The sequence below is a fragment of the Tympanuchus pallidicinctus genome, unplaced genomic scaffold (genome assembly GCF_026119805.1).
Source record: "Tympanuchus pallidicinctus isolate F22 unplaced genomic scaffold, pur_lepc_1.0 scaffold7, whole genome shotgun sequence".
NCBI classification, from domain to species: Eukaryota; Metazoa; Chordata; class Aves; order Galliformes; family Phasianidae; genus Tympanuchus; species Tympanuchus pallidicinctus.
The window spans coordinates 23,010,359-23,022,199 of record NW_026294791.1 but is presented as its reverse complement, the minus strand read 5'-3'; the positions used below and the strand labels follow the sequence as shown (position 1 = coordinate 23,022,199).

Below are 11,841 nucleotides of genomic sequence, written 5' to 3'. Positions count from 1 at the left end.
TGCACAGGACGCACACCATGCTCACATGCTTCTCTGTTTATAGATGTAATTTTGGGAGATAAGAGGGATGAGCGCGGAGGTGGGGTGAGAAGAGCATGGGGGCACAGGGCTGTGCTCATTGTGAGGGTGTGAACTTGCAGATGAAGTGGTGCCGTCGGTCACAGTCAGCACTGGACCACACGGTGAAACCTATGGGAGAGATGTGCCACGGGGTCAGCATGGAGGGGGCAGCAGCTCCCAGGTCCCCTCTGCCCAAAGGGGTCCCATAGGAGAAGGAAGCACGCGGGCTGTGGGCACTCACTGCTGCTCCGGGTCAGCAGGGCACAGCTTCCTCCTCGGGCACCATTCCCAGGAACTGTTGGGAGGTCATCGTACTTCTCCCCGTGGGTCCAGCGCCAGTCCCGGCTCTGAGCAGGACACAGGGTCAGGAGCCCAGCCCCGCTGTCCCCAGCCCCATGGGTACCGCCAGCCCCTCACCTGCCGCAGGTAGTGGAGGCCCAGCCAGACAGGCTGCGAGCGCTGGTAGTACATGATGACCTGGCTCAGCGTGGCTGCTTCCTTGGGCTCCTCCACCCAGGCAAGGTGGGCTCCAGAGTAGGTGTTCTGGCACAGCGCCTGCAGGGAGATGCGGAGCATTGCAGGATCCCCGCACACCCAGAGCTGGGGGCAGCCAGCTGCACACCCCAACCACCTTTACCTCTGCCTCCTCCCAGGTGCGGTGCTGGGAGAAATACCTGAAGCAGTTCAGCTTGTAGTAGGACCAGCCTTCAGGGCAGCTCAGCAGGTACCGGGCTCCTGGCAGAGGTGGGGATACACGGACAGGGGTTCAGCCCCATGCACCCAACCCGAGCCAAGAGCATTCCCCCGGGACTCACCGACCACCTGCAGGAGCACCATGCAGCACAGCAGCAGAAGGGCACACCTGGCTGCCATCATCCTTCTCTCCTCTGCAGGCGTCCCCTGTAAGATCCCATGGTGTCAACAGGTGCCTCAGGCAGGGCTCGGAGTCCCTGGGCAGACCCAGCCCCGCCACTGCCAGCAGTGCTCTGGGGGATGGCGCAGCCACCTGCATGGGCGAGGGACCCATGGCTTGTCCTGCCCGGGGCAGCAGCAATGATGACATGAGCAGACAGGGATGCTCAGGCCACAAGGCCTCTGTGCATCACTGTTCCTCCTGCTTGCGTCCATGCCAGGCTGGGGAGGCAATCGGCTGCCTCAGCGTAGCTCCCCTTTATGTGCGCTAATCGCCAGTGCTGGGGATCATTTGCAGACTCAGCTCATCTTCCTCTCCAAGAGACAGCAACAAAAGTTGGCCTGAAGACCACAAGGCTGCAGCGTGCCCTGTGCCATAAAGGCAGCTCTCATCCCCCTGAACACCCCGAGGCTGTGCTCGGTGGCAGCCCTATCCTCACCTGGCACACGGAGATGGGAAGAATAACGGCCCCTCGCGTCTGTGGCGCAGGAGGAGCTGCCCTATATAGCCCCGTGCTCACTGGAGTCACTGTTTGCACAGCTCAGATGATTGCCACCATAAAAATCTTAGGGCTCACTGCCCACATCCCCCGACCCAGCTGGAAACCAGCCTAGATCTCAGCTCTGTTTGCATTCAGCATTTCTCCAGAAAAGACAGGAAGGACCTCTCCTAGTTGGTCAATAAACCCCCTGCAATTAGCATTAATTACCAGAGCAAACAGAGCAGTGTATACGCAAAACCCAGCCTCGCACCTGCCGGGTGCCCATCTGGAATAGCACGGGGTGGCAGGGACAAGCCTCGGGGAGGCCGCCCGCGGGCAGCATGATGGATGGGATGGGGCGGGATGGGACGGGATGGGGTGGCAGCCAGCGAGGCCTGCACCCCTCCCAGCTTGCAGTGCGTCAGCCCCACACCGCCCTTGTTTGATCTGCCTGGGCACCTTTCCGGCAGGATGCAGGGACAGCCTGCGGCTGGGGGCCATCAGATAGCGGGCAGGTGGCCGTCCCCACACCCTGCACTGACGCAGGCTCTGCTGGTCCATGTCTATCAGCTCCCCCGGTCGCAGCCCTTGCTGCAGAGCTTCGTGCCACCGCGCTAGAGCCACGCTCCCCATTGCAGGGCTCTCCCACGGTTCCCAGGGCACTGTGGTGGCTCAGCCTGGCGTGTGCAGGCAGGCCTGGCTCTGACGGCCCTGGGAAGAGGGCACCGCTTACGAAAAAGCATGAAAATACCCCCAAGGAGCCTGAGGCTCCCACAGTTCTTTCATTCAGTGATGCCTGCCTGGCTGGTTCCTTTGGGCCTGTTTGGAAGCAGCAGAACAGGTTCCCAAAGGCCGCTCCCCACTGCACGCAGGGGACGAGGCAGGTCTCAGCCTGAGCACCCCAACTGCTGCAGCTGTGCAGGGCTCAGCCCCCAAATGTGGGGCAACCTGTGGGAGGGGGTGAGCTGCTGGATGCTCCTACTGGTTGAGCTGGCTCTGCTGGAAGAGAAAGGAGCGACAGAGTTTAATATTTGAACAGTGAAAATGCCTCCCAGCAGCTTCATTATCCCTCCTGGGCATCTTAATTCAGCGAGCAGCTCCACCAGAGCCCACAGCTGAAAACCCGCCAGGGGAGCACACACTAAGCTGAAGGCACAGGGGCAGCTCCCTGCTCAAAACACAGGAATGGAGCCATCGGCAATTTGTTCCCTCACTGCTCAAGTCTGAAATTTTCCAGACCTGAAAACACTCCTCCCCATCCACTCCAGAGCACGCACGCAGCTGCTGAGCCCCTTCTCAGCACACAGAGGGCCCCAGGTCCCTTCTGCTAAAGGGAGCTATGCAGTGAGGTTTGCATGCTGCTGAGCCATGGCAAAGAGCACTCAGCCTCCAAAAGCTTTCTCCCATTCTGGTCCTAACGAGCCTGCTCTCATCAGGGCTCTGAGAGCCAGCCCACACAAGGCATGCCTCACTAATCCTATCTTTGCAATCCAGTGGTTGTGTCACAACAGCCAAGAGGACAAATGAAAACAGCAGCACGCAGACGCCGGGCAAGTACTCTTTATTCTGGGGATAAAAATTGCTTATACAATTTGCAGCAACTATTTTCATAAAAGACTTTTATAAAAAAAAAATGTAAAAATAAGCAAATATTTTCCATTATTAATATAGGAAAATGCTGCTGTGTGAATGGTTGCTCTACAACTTACGAGTTAAAATACCACCTTAAGGAGATATTATCTTTACAAGTAGTTAAAAAAAAAAAAAAAAGGCAGAGGGCCATCATATTAACACACCAGGCACGAAACTGGCTTCATTCCACAGAAAGCACTCATCTTGTAAATGGTAGCCACATACATAAAAAGGCACTTGGTTATTTGGGGCCAGCAGGCCCTTTGTTCTTTAGCACGGATGTAGCAACACTTCATTAAGCACAGTGAAACGTGTACCTCAACAGATCCCTGGGAGCGCTGGGCCCTGCCGGACATCTGAGTCAGCTGCAGCAGAACTTCACAGTGCACACTGTGCCAGTGCGACGGGAACGCTGTGCGTGTCGGGAAAAGGAACTTCAGAGTAAAAACTTCAGCCCAAACATGGCCCCGGGAACACGCTCCTCCTGAGGCCCTGCCTTCATGTACCATTGAGTGGAATGGAAAGAAGAAAAAGCTTTACGCTGGATTAGAATGGAAAGGAAGGTGGGAGAAATACTGTACATGGTAGGTGCTCACACACGAGCGGCCACCTCCGGATCTCTTTGGAACACGAGTCTGCAGGGTTCCCCTGAAGAGGCAGAAGCAAACCACCCCCAGGAATGTACGCTGCTATTCTGCCTGGCTTACAGCCCGTCAGGGAAGCGCTGGCTTGCAGACAAGGGAGAAGTGGCGGTGTCCCACTGAGGTCAGCTGCTTCTCTAACTCCAAAAACACGGGGGAGCTGCGGTACCAACGCCACGGCTGTCCCATGGAGGAAACTGTGACACAGGCTGAAGCTGAGGACAGAGGACAGCCCCAAACCCAAGAACCAAACTGTGTTACAGAGCTGTTTGTGAGCAACTTGCTCCACTGCTGGCCCAGCTCCTGTTGCAGCTGCCAGAAGGCTGCTTGGGACTCAGTGCAGCAGCTTCCCGTTGCTAGGGCAGGACAAGGCAGCGTCGCCACAGGACTGGAGCAGAAAAAACACTGCAGAAGGGCCAGACGCTATTCCTGTCACGCAGGGACAACACTGCAGACATATAATGATGTCCTTAATATTGCTCAGTAACACCCCAGCGAGGCAGCATACAGTGTCTGTGGGACAGGAGACAGCAACCCTCGGGTGGAGGGGAGGGAGTGCTGTGCAAGAATGTTGGAAGCTGATGCCGTTAGGTCTTGAGGTGCTCCTGCTAATCCCAAGAGCTTCCCAGCAGGCCTCTATTACTTGCAGGCATCTCTTCCAATCCTGGAGCACGTGAAGGCTGTCACAGACACACCTGGCACAACTGGGGGTCATCTGTCACCATGGTCAGGTGTGTCTCAAGGAAGATATGCAACTTGGGAGAGATGCACCTGCAGGCTGCTGCAGGGGGAAGATGGGTCAGACCAGCGTTTTCAGGAGGATAATTAAAAAAAAAATAAAAAGGCTTAAGAGAAGACTATATGTATATATATAACCTCGGAATACCATGGGGGCAGGCAGTGAGAATGGTAAGGGGCATTAGTGGGTTCATATAAGAAAAAGGTTCTCACAGAGTGAGTTGAAGCTGCGTGAGAGAAGGTGGTGGCTGCAGTCACTCAGGCTGCAGCTGGCCTGGAGAGTCTGGCTTGCTTGCTGAGCAGGGGGAGCCGCAGGATGGAGGGCTCTAGGAATGTGGGTGCAGCTCTGAGCTGTGTCAAAACAAGGCAGCTTGAACTCAAGGAGAACTAGTAGAAGGTGCTTCAGAGATAGATTATGTAGGTAACAAAACTAGTAACAAAATAAGGATACAAAGCTGGTTTTGGCTAAATTTCAGGAGAAACAACCATGAGATGCATTAAGCTGAAGAGCTGTCTCCCCAGATACATGGTGGAACACACTTAAAAGCAGACTGGAGAATCCAGTGCAGACAGCAATCACACCCAAAGTGGATGGCAGTTGGTTAGAAGTGATCCAGCTGGTCTTCTCCATCACCAGCTTCTACAGTTCTCTGCTTAGAAAAGCATAAAAGCCTACAGCAACCACAGTCCCTCCGATGAAAGAATATCCTGGGCTCATTAAGACTCTCGGATACTAAAATGGTTCTTCATTTCCATCCTGGAAGACCTTCATGAGTTCTGACGTCCACTTTAGTCGGGCTCCACTTTGGCCAGCCTTCAGGCGTACACCTGCATGTTGTTCCTCTGCTGCTCTGGCATGTGAGCGGCCGCCGGCCCACGCTGGTTGTTACCAGGACTGGTTGCCACGTCAGACCAGTCAGAAGCAGAGTGCGGGGAAGAGCTGGACCACTGGTCTGGAGATTCAGGCGATGGAGTCAGGTATGGGTGCTCCCCTTGTAAGTGCCGGTTGTGGCTAGGAGTCCGTTCTGTGGCCGAGGAGTAACAGCTGTGCTGCGACGGAGGCGTGGGGTACTTCCCCATCGAGCTCTGGAACTGGTGGTAAGCTGGGAGGATTGTTTGAGGCACCTGCCCGTCCTGCTGAGGGATGGCAGCCATGGAGAACGAGGCGCTGGGCAGCTGAGCTAAATCTGATATCTGGTACATGGAGCTAAGAGGGCCAGCCATGTTCTGAGCGCAGTTGGACTGGGCCTGCTGTGGCAGCGCTTGCTGGTTTATGCCACCCTTGGGAACCAGCTGGAAAGTCATGATAGGGGGCAGAGACTCCCTGGACACTCCCAGGTGCTTCGTATCGGCTTGAACCAAACCGCTCTGCTGAGAAACACTGGGGTGCGAATGCATGACCGGCGGCACCATGCCGAACATCTCGTTGTACTGGGATTCGTTCATCTCCATGCGATTCATCCACTCGGTGGAAACGTTGGCCGGCCGGAGCCTGCCAAGCCCGCTGTTTGGAGGGGTCGTTCTATGCTGTGAGAGCAGCTGGCTGACCGATGGGAGCACGGTGCTGGAGCCACGGCCTAAAGGCTGCATCTCGTGGAGGTTGGAGAAGGACATGCTGTGCGCAGCCTGCACCGACGGAGCGGTCAGCAGCGAGCTGGGTGATGAGTGCAACACCCCTGGCGATGGCATCACAGGAGACGACGTCGGTTCGGATGCAAAAGCATGGGGAGATTCCAGGGAGTCAACGGGTGACAGGGTTACCGAGCTCTCTGAAAACTGCCCTTTGCTCTCACTGAGGGACTTCTTCCTTCTCCTCTTCGCATCTTTGGTGAGATTTGTGGGCATGATGCCTTTGGCATTCGGTTTTCGTGACTTCTTGCTTAACGAGGCGTGCTTCAGATTGAGAAAGGATCTATTTGGGCCACAAATGACTGGGGAGAGGGCAGAGTTCAGCATGGCCCCGGGGTGCCCAGTGGGACTGTGTGCTACGTTATACTCATTGAGAAGCTGCACGATGTCGTGGTGCATCCGGTCCTGGGCCACATCTCGGGGCAGACGATCCATGTGGTCTGTGATGTCTCGGTTGGCAAAATGGTCCAGCAAGATTTTGGCTGCTTCAAAACTGCCTTCCCGAGCGGCAAGGAAGAGTGGAGTCTCCTCCTGAAAATGCAAATAAGGATTTTAGTTGCATTATCACAAGGGGGACCAACTTATAGCCGGTGCTCTCCAACGGGTGTGGCAAAAAGAGGAAGCATGCTCTAATGTACTGTCTCATTAACTGCCTCCAAAAACAACCCATCCTGGGTTAAACCATCAGGAAGGGATAAACACACACCAAACCATTTCTTTAGGAAAAGCACCGTTCTGCCATGAGTCCTTCAAGGAGCTGTAAAAGCATCTGGTGCATTTCTTCCATTGATCTCCATAAAGAAAAAGTACAAAGGCCCAGAACTGTCCAGTAAAGAACTGGAGCTTGCCAGTAGCCTTGAAATCCATTGACCAACACATACAAAACAGAATCCCTACAGAGGAAAAAGTCAAGGGTTAAGATGCAGCAAAAACTAACAGCAGTAAAGTTACTAGAGGCCTGCAGAGTGTGGACCGATTCTCACACAGCAGTTTCTGCCCCATGTCCTCCCTGCACTGTGGTCTCCGGTAACGTGATGGGATGTGCCACCAGATCTGACCCTCAGCTAACCAGAACCTAGCTGCTTTATGCCAGCAGCATTCCACTCTGGTGCTCTCACACACTAATTCTGTACTGCATTCCTTTTCTGCAATGACAGCAGAACAGCACCGATGCCCAGAACACAGCCGAACAAGAAAGAACTGCTCTCCCAAACCAAAAGTTCTGCAGGACATTCAGTATTTGAGGAGAATTAGAGTCACAGTCTGGTTTTGGAAGACTTGCACTGAGCACCAGGTTAGAAAATCTGAGTTTAGTTTACTTCCAGCAACAACAGGATGCTTTGAGTTTGGAAGAATAGCCATGCTAAGCACACCCAAACCATACCTTGTTGTCCTGCATGTCTCTGTTGGCTCCATTTTTCAGTAGCACTAGCGTTGCTTCCACATTGTTGACAGCAGCAGCCCAGTGAAGAGCAGATTTACCTGCAGAGAAACCCAACAGATTCAGACACAAACCAATTAACTACTGTTTAAAGACCCAAGATTGACAGAGTACACTGAGCAGTACAGTTCACACATGTGAACATATCCTGTTTCTATTTTGGAAATCCTAACGTTGTGACGTTCCCCTGCATCATCAAAATGCAATGGGACTTTTAATTTTTCAATAACCTATCCATAACCATGTCTGTATTACAGAAAATCCCAGCATGATCAGCCCTACATTTCTCCTGCTTCTCTTCCAGAGCTGTTTAACCAAGGCGTTTTCCAGCAGCCTGCAGTCTATTACTGCTGGAAGGATGCCCATAGGAGTGCCTAGTGTCCCTTTCAGCTACAGAACTTGAGCATCCCCAGCTCTGGGACATCAGAAGCCCACACCTCCCAGCTTGCACCATGACAAACGTTCGGCAGCCCAGAACATCACGTCCGCATTACCGTGGTCATCTACAGCATTCACATCTGCTTGGCAATTAATGAGCTCTGCCACCATTCCTTCCACAGCCAGCCTTGCAGCCAGGATTAAAGGGGTTGTTCCATCATTCATGCGAGCATCCAAGTCTGTCACTCTGTTACGGATCAAGATCTGGACAACAGAAGATGACAGATTATTTTTTTTTCAGTAACGCTACACAGCAAAACTAAGGACGCAGAAGAAACCCAAGAGAAGGGCTCAAAGAGAAGGGCTCAAAGCAGCTGCTGAAAAAGGGTTCCTTAATTGCTGTACCTGAAAGACTCCCTGGGCATCAGCAGCTACAGCTGCATGCAGAGGGGTCCGTCCCATGTTGTCCCGTGCATTGGCATCTGCACCGGCATCCAGCAAACGTTTTGCAGCATCTGCCCTCGAGTAACGGGCAGCTAAGTGCAGGGCCATCTCCCCAGTGCGGTCTGTTTGGGCCTGCAGGTTGGCACCTTGATAGATCAAATCTGTTATTATGTTTGCTGAGGAATCTTCTCCATCTTCATCATCCTCACTGATGTCGGAACCGCCCACACGCAGAGATGCCAACATAAGTGGAGTACATCCATCTGCAATGGAAGAGATGTGACCGTGTTACACTCGGCAGTAACCTAAAAAGGGCCACAGGTGCTTCTGTTTCTGAGCACCTGTAATTTTCAACATACACAGTAAATAAACCTGAAGATTCCAGGAATAAATGCTAATATTTGCTTATGGATTTCACTGCCTTGTCACACATACATCCTGGGCACCTAGAAAGTAAAAGGGACTGAGGTGGCAGCAGGAGTGGAACACTGTGCTAGCAAATCCATGGCAATCATAGAATGGCCTGGATTGAAAAGGACTACAATGATCATCTAGTTTCAACCCCCCTGCTATGCACAGAGTCACCAACCACCAGACCAGGCTGCCCTATGAAGAACTGCCTGATTTATCCCACATATGACCAGGGGATGTTTTGGACCACACAGACAACAGCTTCCACTTTACACAGCTCTCAATTTACAGTGCACTGCCTTTGCTAAATGGTTGCGTGAGCCCTGCAGAAAGCAATACAGTGTGATCATACAGTTAGGACTCTGTGCAGATAAACAGGTTGATGATCACCCAACGTAAGTAGTTTAGAGAGCTCTAACGCCCCACTTCTCAACTTCTGGCTTCCCTAACTCTTTTTTAGGACAGTTCCAAAACTCTCCTAAAAATCTTGCAATCTGTACTCCTACAGCCAGGACCTTTATCAACCACCCACAGAGATCATGGCTGCAGCCCTCAGATCCACGTCCCCGAGCCAGGCTAAGCAGCAGAACAAACGCTCCTCCTAGTGGCTGACAATCAGAGCACAGACATCCTTTCGACAAGCCCTTTTCTCAGGGTTTGCTGGAAGGCAGAGAGGCGCTGACGCACAGGCCTGGGTTCGGATCCAAGACCCATTCGTGTCTGCAGCCCCTCTTGCTTGCTGCCCGAGGCTATACCTCTCTTTGTGCTCTTCCCTCCCTCCCACTGCTGGCTCTGCTTCCTTATCCCACATGAATACTTCTCAGTATGCAGGTCAGGATGTGGTCTTCTTTCTATTGCCCTGATACAAACAGCAAAGAGATGAAGCACAGAAAGGAGCCTTCCTTTTCTCTAGCACCACAATCCTAAGAAAATCACTTGCAGGAAAGGTCTCATGCAATCACTGTGTTTGTCCTGGATGGATCACACTTAACATCTATATGAGGACAGAACTACAAAGTGCACTAAATCCTTCAAAGAAAAAATAAACAGCTGCCACCCTTCAAAGAGTCTCTCAGGTACGGGAAGCTCTTTTTAGGGCCTGGTAAATTGGCCACACACGAGTAGTTTTACGAGGCTAGCAAAAAGAATATCCAGTTCAATTGTCACAATTAAGTACTTGTTGTGTATTAAGAAATAGCCATGGTCACAATGTCTTTTTTCCTCCTTCAAGCTTGTTCTGTCAAATAGTTGGAAAAGAATTCAAAAGGATCCAGCTGGAGGCAGACACACAGCATGGAAAATTCCAGTCTGAACCACTGAAGTTTTAGCTACTGAATAAGAGGGCCATATAACAGGAACTGTTAATAGGTTTTAATTATAGATGGTGGTACTAGTTATGCCAATAATTGCATTACCCTGGTTATACACTGACAATAACTCCACTGAAAAGAATGTCCTACCTCTCTGGGGGACACAGAAAGAACAGCATGAGGAGACAAAGGTGAAAGCAGTATTTTACTGAAACAAAAAAAAAGAAAAATCCTCTGGTTTGCTTCCTTTCAAGAAGACAGGCCCTGAGTAAACCTAAAACTTAGAGAGATGGTGAAGCACAGAATTTCACCAGATATGCAGGACTCTGTACTAAAACAATACACTGAAAGCAGGGACGTATAGAACCCACTGGTAAAGTCTGTTGGAGATGGGACCTCTCAGATCCCCCACCCTCAAGAGACCTGGATTCACAGGCAGGGATCCAAGGCGTTTTGACTTGCCTCTCCCTCTCTCTACTGCTCTTATTACCTGCACCTGGACCTGTGGCCAGCATCCAGCTCACCTACCTTCAGATGGCTACAGCCCAAACACCTGCATTGGAGCTGGTCAGGCTCAATATCCTTTGCAATCAGGGGCATTAGTGAGGAATTAATGAGAACATGAGCTCCAATCTCTGGGAGACTTCTGCTTGAGACAGAGGTGGCTGCATCTCAGAACTGCCTGTTTCTGGTGGCCAGGCAGGTGAACATTCACTTTTACTGAGGAATCCTACCATTCCTTACTACTCCAGCACTTCTTTAACTTTTTAAACTATTTCTTCCATAGTAGGCAACTCAGCATCTTGTGCTGCAGAGGGGCATGGCTTACAGCAGCTTGCTTCATGTCCCACAGCATATGAATGACAGGAAAACAACTCACAGGCCATATTATTCCACTGCTTTTGCTGGACAAAACTTGGAGTTGGATGTGAAAATAAGCCGAAGACTTAACAACACTATCTCCTGCACTTGGAAAGTTTTTATCCCAGCCATACAGCTAAAAGCTTCTTTATGGGGGGAAAAAAAAAGCCTAGACTTGGCAGAAACAGATGGCTCACGTTCTCACACTCCTCACACAAGGAATCTCTTTTTCCCCGTGTTCTACATTTATGAGTGCTAATGGGTCAAAGAGCAGAAAAGACAATAGAAAGGGAATGAGAATTGATAAATTGCATGGAAACATTCCCACAAAATGCAATAAAAATTAAGTGTAGCAAGATTATGAGAACAAACTCTCAGCAAATGAATAAGAACTATGTTTGCAGCTCCTTCTAATCAGGGTAATATTCTTGGTAAACTCCCCTCAGAAACACAGGAACTGATTATAGATGAGCCACCCAGTTCCTTACACGGCTTAGTGCCACAACTGTAAGCAGCAGCTGAATGTTCTTACTGCACCTAGACTTCCGAGACTGAGAAAAAGGGCACATATGCAGGAGTTTTAAGGAGAAGTTGCTTTCTAAGCTTGGAGTTGTGTTATGCTATCAACAACTCATTGAACCCTGCAGTTGAAGATATAAATCAATGAATTAAAAAGAACTCATCGTGAAGCTTGCTGCATTGCTGCTCTCTGTTCAGCACAGATTACTCACACACTGCTCATCAGGGCACGCTGCTCTGCCAGAAGTCATCTTATTCAGGAAAAGGCCACTCTTGCATCCACATCAGAAAACAAACAACTCAGGTATAAACCCTGCTAAGCTCATCTTCAGCAAAGTCTGCCGTAAGACCCTGCAGTGATCCAGCTAGAGAAGTAGGGGGTT

The 11,841-nt window shown here is 51.2% G+C and overlaps 2 protein-coding genes across 2 annotated transcripts in view; both read right to left on the bottom strand.

The window, feature by feature from the left end:
• Window positions 1-21: 21 nt before the first annotated feature.
• Window positions 22-1,517, bottom strand: REG4 (regenerating family member 4). Its single transcript, XM_052665806.1, has 6 exons — window positions 1,413-1,517; window positions 876-960; window positions 698-795; window positions 478-615; window positions 302-407; window positions 22-189 (listed from the first exon to the last, which is right to left on the bottom strand). The coding sequence occupies exons 2-6, from the start codon at window positions 934-936 to the stop codon at window positions 116-118; spliced, it is 477 nt and encodes a 158-aa protein (XP_052521766.1). The 5' UTR covers window positions 937-960; window positions 1,413-1,517; the 3' UTR covers window positions 22-115.
• Window positions 1,518-3,000: 1,483 nt separating this feature from the next.
• NOTCH2 (notch receptor 2) overlaps window positions 3,001-11,841 on the bottom strand; it is an 80,414-nt gene continuing 71,573 nt past the window's right edge. Inside the window, exons 30-33 of the mRNA XM_052665803.1 lie at window positions 8,319-8,620; window positions 8,030-8,177; window positions 7,479-7,576; window positions 3,001-6,625 (exon numbers count right to left, since the gene is read on the bottom strand). Of these exons, the coding sequence (XP_052521763.1) occupies window positions 5,282-6,625; window positions 7,479-7,576; window positions 8,030-8,177; window positions 8,319-8,620 (1,892 nt within the window). The 3' untranslated portion in view covers window positions 3,001-5,281. The remainder of the gene's footprint in view (window positions 6,626-7,478; window positions 7,577-8,029; window positions 8,178-8,318; window positions 8,621-11,841) is intronic.

Coding starts and splice junctions, on each gene's coding strand:
- REG4 (XM_052665806.1), bottom strand. CDS start 936: ATGATGGCAGCCAGGTGTGCCCTTCTGCTGCTGTGCTGCATGGTGCTC. Junction 796..875: donor GGTGCTCCTGCAGGTGGTCG/GTGAGTCCCGGG, acceptor CACCTCTGCCAG/GAGCCCGGTACCTGCTGAGC. Junction 616..697: donor GCACCTGGGAGGAGGCAGAG/GTAAAGGTGGTT, acceptor ATCTCCCTGCAG/GCGCTGTGCCAGAACACCTA.